Raw genomic sequence first — 4227 nt, 5'->3', positions numbered from 1 at the left:
CTCCATTCGTATTTTTGTTTGGGTCTCAGTAGGTCCCCCCCCCAAATTTCCTTATTTTTCCAGATAGATTATTGGTCTTGACGAATTAAAGGATTTTCTGTAGGATTTTTCAATCTTTACTACGTGATAAGTATTACGAAAATTTGGGACGACAAGCAAGTCAAATAATAGATGGAACGTAGGAAATGAAACATAGGTCGGTCCAAATACCAGCATCTATGTCCGTGATAGAGCAACACAAAATATTATTATAGAAACAAGCGATATGATAGAAATTACAATCACTCAAATACTCTCTCAATGTTTTTCGATTTCCAATTACACCTACTCACTCATTCAGTATTTAATCCCTCGCAATTTCGAGTAAAATTTTAGTAAAAGAAGTATATAAAATTCTAATCACATCTCTCCACATTTTTATAGCAAGTAAGCAGATGAGTCTCAATTAATGTACATGGAGTGGGATTTCCATATTTGCTGGCGGAGCAGATCTCTCCTCTGACAGCCGTTTCAGCTCTGTGAAGTGGCAAGTGAAAAAATCCATACGCATACAGAGAAATGAATGCAAAGTGAAAAATCCATGTTCTCTCCGTTGCTTTCTTTATCTTCTACGCATACAGATAAATGAATGCAAAGTGAAAAAATCCATACGCATTCTTCTTTTTCTTCTTCTTCTGACAATTGTGGGCTGAACATAAATAAAGCTGGACCGAAGAATAAGTGCCGCAAAATTGTTAAAACTATTGACGCACAAACACATGGAATTAGACAACAAAAGTAAGAAAGAGAAACTCAAACACAAGATTATCTTGATTCATCTTAAACTAGGGCTACGTCCACCAGTATAATTAGTGCATTCCACCTCTATGTTACAATTTTCAAATATAAGAAAAATATATATCATGTATAGGCAGCAGCAACTATTGATAGACCTAAGCCCAAATTATCAATAAAATACGGTTTAACATAAAAGCCCTATGGGGCCAGGGGCGTTTACTAGAGAGCGAGACCCCTACTTTTGAATCACATTCCAATAAAAATCATGAGATCGGTGAGTCCAATTTATTTAGATTGAATATCGTTCAATAGACTTAAATTCGAAATATATTTTAACAAAAAGAAGCAATTCTTGTGAATGAGATGGAAACATATACCGCATGACTTTTTTGTATTGGATGGAGGTGTCGGACAATTAGGTGTGGAACGCTAGGCATGATCACGACTGAAGCCGGCTTACCAACATCGGTAATGCGATGCTCCGCCATCTTCGTCATGATCAAAGGTAGACAATTTTCCTAGGAAAGCTTCGACGGTATCTCTTAATTTTCCACAGAATATGTCCGTCGAAAATTAAATTCTTGAAAGCTTTTCAAGCAATAAAACTTTGAACAGGATAGTATAGTGCGCAAATAGAAAATATTCCATCAATATGTTCTCCTACTTCACAAAACCAAAAGACCTACCTAATTAACACAATCTCAAAAACTCAAATAATCATTCGAGTCACATGGCGCCGAAGCAGCACGACCTCTTGGCCTTCGATCGGCTCCCACTTATTTTGGACTGGTCTGACCGGACGAGTCGGTCAAGCTGCCCATCCACGCCGGCGGAAGCATCCCCGTTTGTTCCTCCACCGTCTTGAACAGCGGAGGCAGCATCCGGTAAACCCCGGCGACGTCCTTCATCGCGTTGCCAGTCCTGCTCCCGCTTCCTTCGCCCCCTTCTCCGCCGCTGGTCCAAATGCTGATCTTCGGCTGCAGCCCCTTGATGGCATCCGCGTTCACCTTCGCCATCTGTTGGAACACGCCGTTGTTGATCATCATGTAATCCCTGAGGGCGGCGTAGCTGCCCCCCAGCGCCTCCAGCAGGGTCCGCAGATAGGTGCCCTGGGCTTGGGCCAATGCCACGAGCGCCTCGGCCTCTCTCTTCTTGGCGTAGAACTCCGCGTCGGCGAGCTGCTGCCTCGAGTAGAAGCTGGCCTCGGCGATCGCCTTCTGGGCCTCCGCCTCCTTCTCCTTCTCGTACAGGACTGCCTCCGCGGCTTTCTGCTTCCAGTACAGCTCCCAGTTTGCTTCTTGTACCTTAGATCCAGGTTCCAAAAAGGAAGCGTCACTTGAGAGAGTTCAATCTTAACCGAAATTTCCATTCACTCAAGCAACTATTTTCTTGACAGACTATGGTTGACTCTTCTTTAAACACCAAACGCAACATCAACATTCTTGTCAAGCAACATTCCAGCATATAACCAAATATTTTGAGCCTCTAAAAGGTCACTAACATTTCAAATCGACATGTCGGGCTATATGCCCTCAACGCTCGCTTTTACGAACCTTTAAATTAACCTATTGTACCCTTACTAGATATTACACGTACATGTCAAAAAATTAGCCTATAGACATAAGGTGTATCGGTCCTTGATCATGACCAACATTGCAATGTCATTCATAAATATCAAGCGCATCTTCTGATGTAAACCGAATAAAGCATGACGTTTCTTATGTTCTATCTGGTTGTACCTATAATTCTTTCTTGACAATGACTAGGGTATGCAATCGCATTGAAAGCGAAATCCTATTGAAGAGAATCCTGACATTATCAATAGACTACGCGGATTACACGACAGTTTAGGAACCTTGTTCCCTTGATTTGCAGGGGCGAGAGAGATGCGGGGTTTACCTTGGTTTCGTACTCTACGCTGGCCTTACTCAGGAACTCGGCCTTCAGCTTCTCGGTCCGTGTCAGGGCGTTCATCCTCTCGACCTCCCTCTGAAGCTCGGCCTCCCTCAGCGCCACCGACTTGGCGGCCTCCACCTGCGCCACCTCAGCCTCCTTGGTCCAACCCGCCTTCTTCTTCACCAGCTCGGCATTGGCCTCCGCGACCTCGGCCTCCCTTTCATTCTCGTAGACCTTCACCTGCGTCCTCACCCTGATCTCCTCCTTCTTCCCCTCCCCTTGCCTCTGCGTCGCGATGATCTTCGTCTCCGCGTCAATCTTTGCTGCGTTTTGCAAGGTCTGCCCTTCCCTACTCTTGGACCCAATCTCGCCCTTCATCCTGGCCTCAGACACGTCGATCTTGGCCTGGTTCGCCGCCTCCATCTGCGTCTTCTGGCCCAAGTAAGAGAAGTACTCGTGCCCCGGGACATCCACCAGCTGCTTCACGTTCGCGTTATAGATCAGCAGGCCGAACTGATTGAGCTCGAGCTGGACCTTCTCAAACACCTCCCCCTTGAACTCCTTGGTGCCTCGGAAGATCTCTTCCATGGTCATTGAGGCCGCCAGCACACGCGTCTCCCCCTCGATGATCCCCTGGACGAGCTCCTTCACGTGGTTGGAGAGCTTGTCGTGGGGGGAGATGAGTTTGGCATATTTGCGGAGGCTCTCATCATCGTCGACCTTGGGACCGATGGTGAACACGGCTGGGAGGATGAAGGGCAGCTTCTCGGCGCTCATGGCCTGCACCTCGAACATGTAATTGACCGGCGACACGTCGAAGACGGCGCAGGACTGACCGGGAAGGACCCATCCCTTCTTCGCTATCTTGATGTCGGGGATGCCGACCCCGGTGATGACCAGGTACTGGGAGGCGCTTGCAACCCTGTACATGGTTTCTCTCGCTGTCTCGGGAACGAACTGAGAAGGGGGCTTGTGCGTAGGCTGGGTGAACTGTGAAGTGTCTGCAGGCTGTGGAGGTTGGATTTATACAGAAGTGATGAGGGAGGAAGACGAGGAGATAAGAACGGGTGCCTTCACTCCACCTTGTTGATCACTAGGAAAAGAAACCGTCGGACTTGGGTCATTATCTATGGAATTCTCCTAGTGATCTTTGGCGATTTCGAAAGAATTTGACCTTTTCTATTTTAGGTAATTTTCGAATTTTGACGATGGGATTAGCGCTAGCACCAACCGCACAATTATCTGGCGGATATTATTAAAACCTTCGAGAATCTGTATAAATTGCACTTGCATTCTTCGAGTTCTTAGCTTTTATATTCTTTCCAATTGAAGGAATATCGGTCGAAATTGATTTTTGGCAGAAATAGTATCTACCATTTTAAAAGTTACAGTTGAAACATTCATAAATATCTTATTATTTGAATGTAATCACTTAAATCCGTATCTTTAAATAGAAAAAAAAAAAAGGTAGGTAGATGTTATCATTCATTAAATATTGTTATTATCTAGTGAAGAAACGTCCATCACGTATCTGAAAGTCACACTCAAACTTCT

The 4227-nt window shown here is 45.3% G+C and overlaps 1 protein-coding gene across 1 annotated transcript; it reads right to left on the bottom strand.

Annotated features, from left to right (window-relative positions):
* Window positions 1-1190: 1190 nt before the first annotated feature.
* LOC104420914 (flotillin-like protein 4) lies at window positions 1191-3868 on the bottom strand. Its single transcript, XM_010032687.3, has 2 exons — window positions 2677-3868; window positions 1191-2081 (listed from the first exon to the last, which is right to left on the bottom strand). Exons 1-2 carry the CDS (start codon window positions 3601-3603, stop codon window positions 1554-1556), a joined length of 1455 nt encoding a protein of 484 aa, XP_010030989.2. The 5' UTR covers window positions 3604-3868; the 3' UTR covers window positions 1191-1553.
* Between the last annotated feature and the right edge of the window lie 359 nt (window positions 3869-4227).

Source organism: Eucalyptus grandis, chromosome 10, assembly GCF_016545825.1.
Source record: "Eucalyptus grandis isolate ANBG69807.140 chromosome 10, ASM1654582v1, whole genome shotgun sequence".
In the NCBI taxonomy this organism is placed as follows: domain Eukaryota; kingdom Viridiplantae; phylum Streptophyta; class Magnoliopsida; order Myrtales; family Myrtaceae; genus Eucalyptus; species Eucalyptus grandis.
The sequence above is the reverse complement of the archived record's forward strand: the minus strand, read 5'-3'. Positions and strand labels throughout refer to the sequence as shown.

Bases quoted from the DNA above. Each gene is read 5' to 3' on its own strand.
- LOC104420914 (XM_010032687.3), bottom strand. From the start codon at position 3,603: ATGTACAGGGTTGCAAGCGCCTCCCAGTACCTGGTCATCACCGGGGTC. The intron at 2,082-2,676 runs GTAAACCCCGCA...CCTGGATCTAAG, and splicing joins GCGTAGAGTACGAAACCAAG to GTACAAGAAGCAAACTGGGA.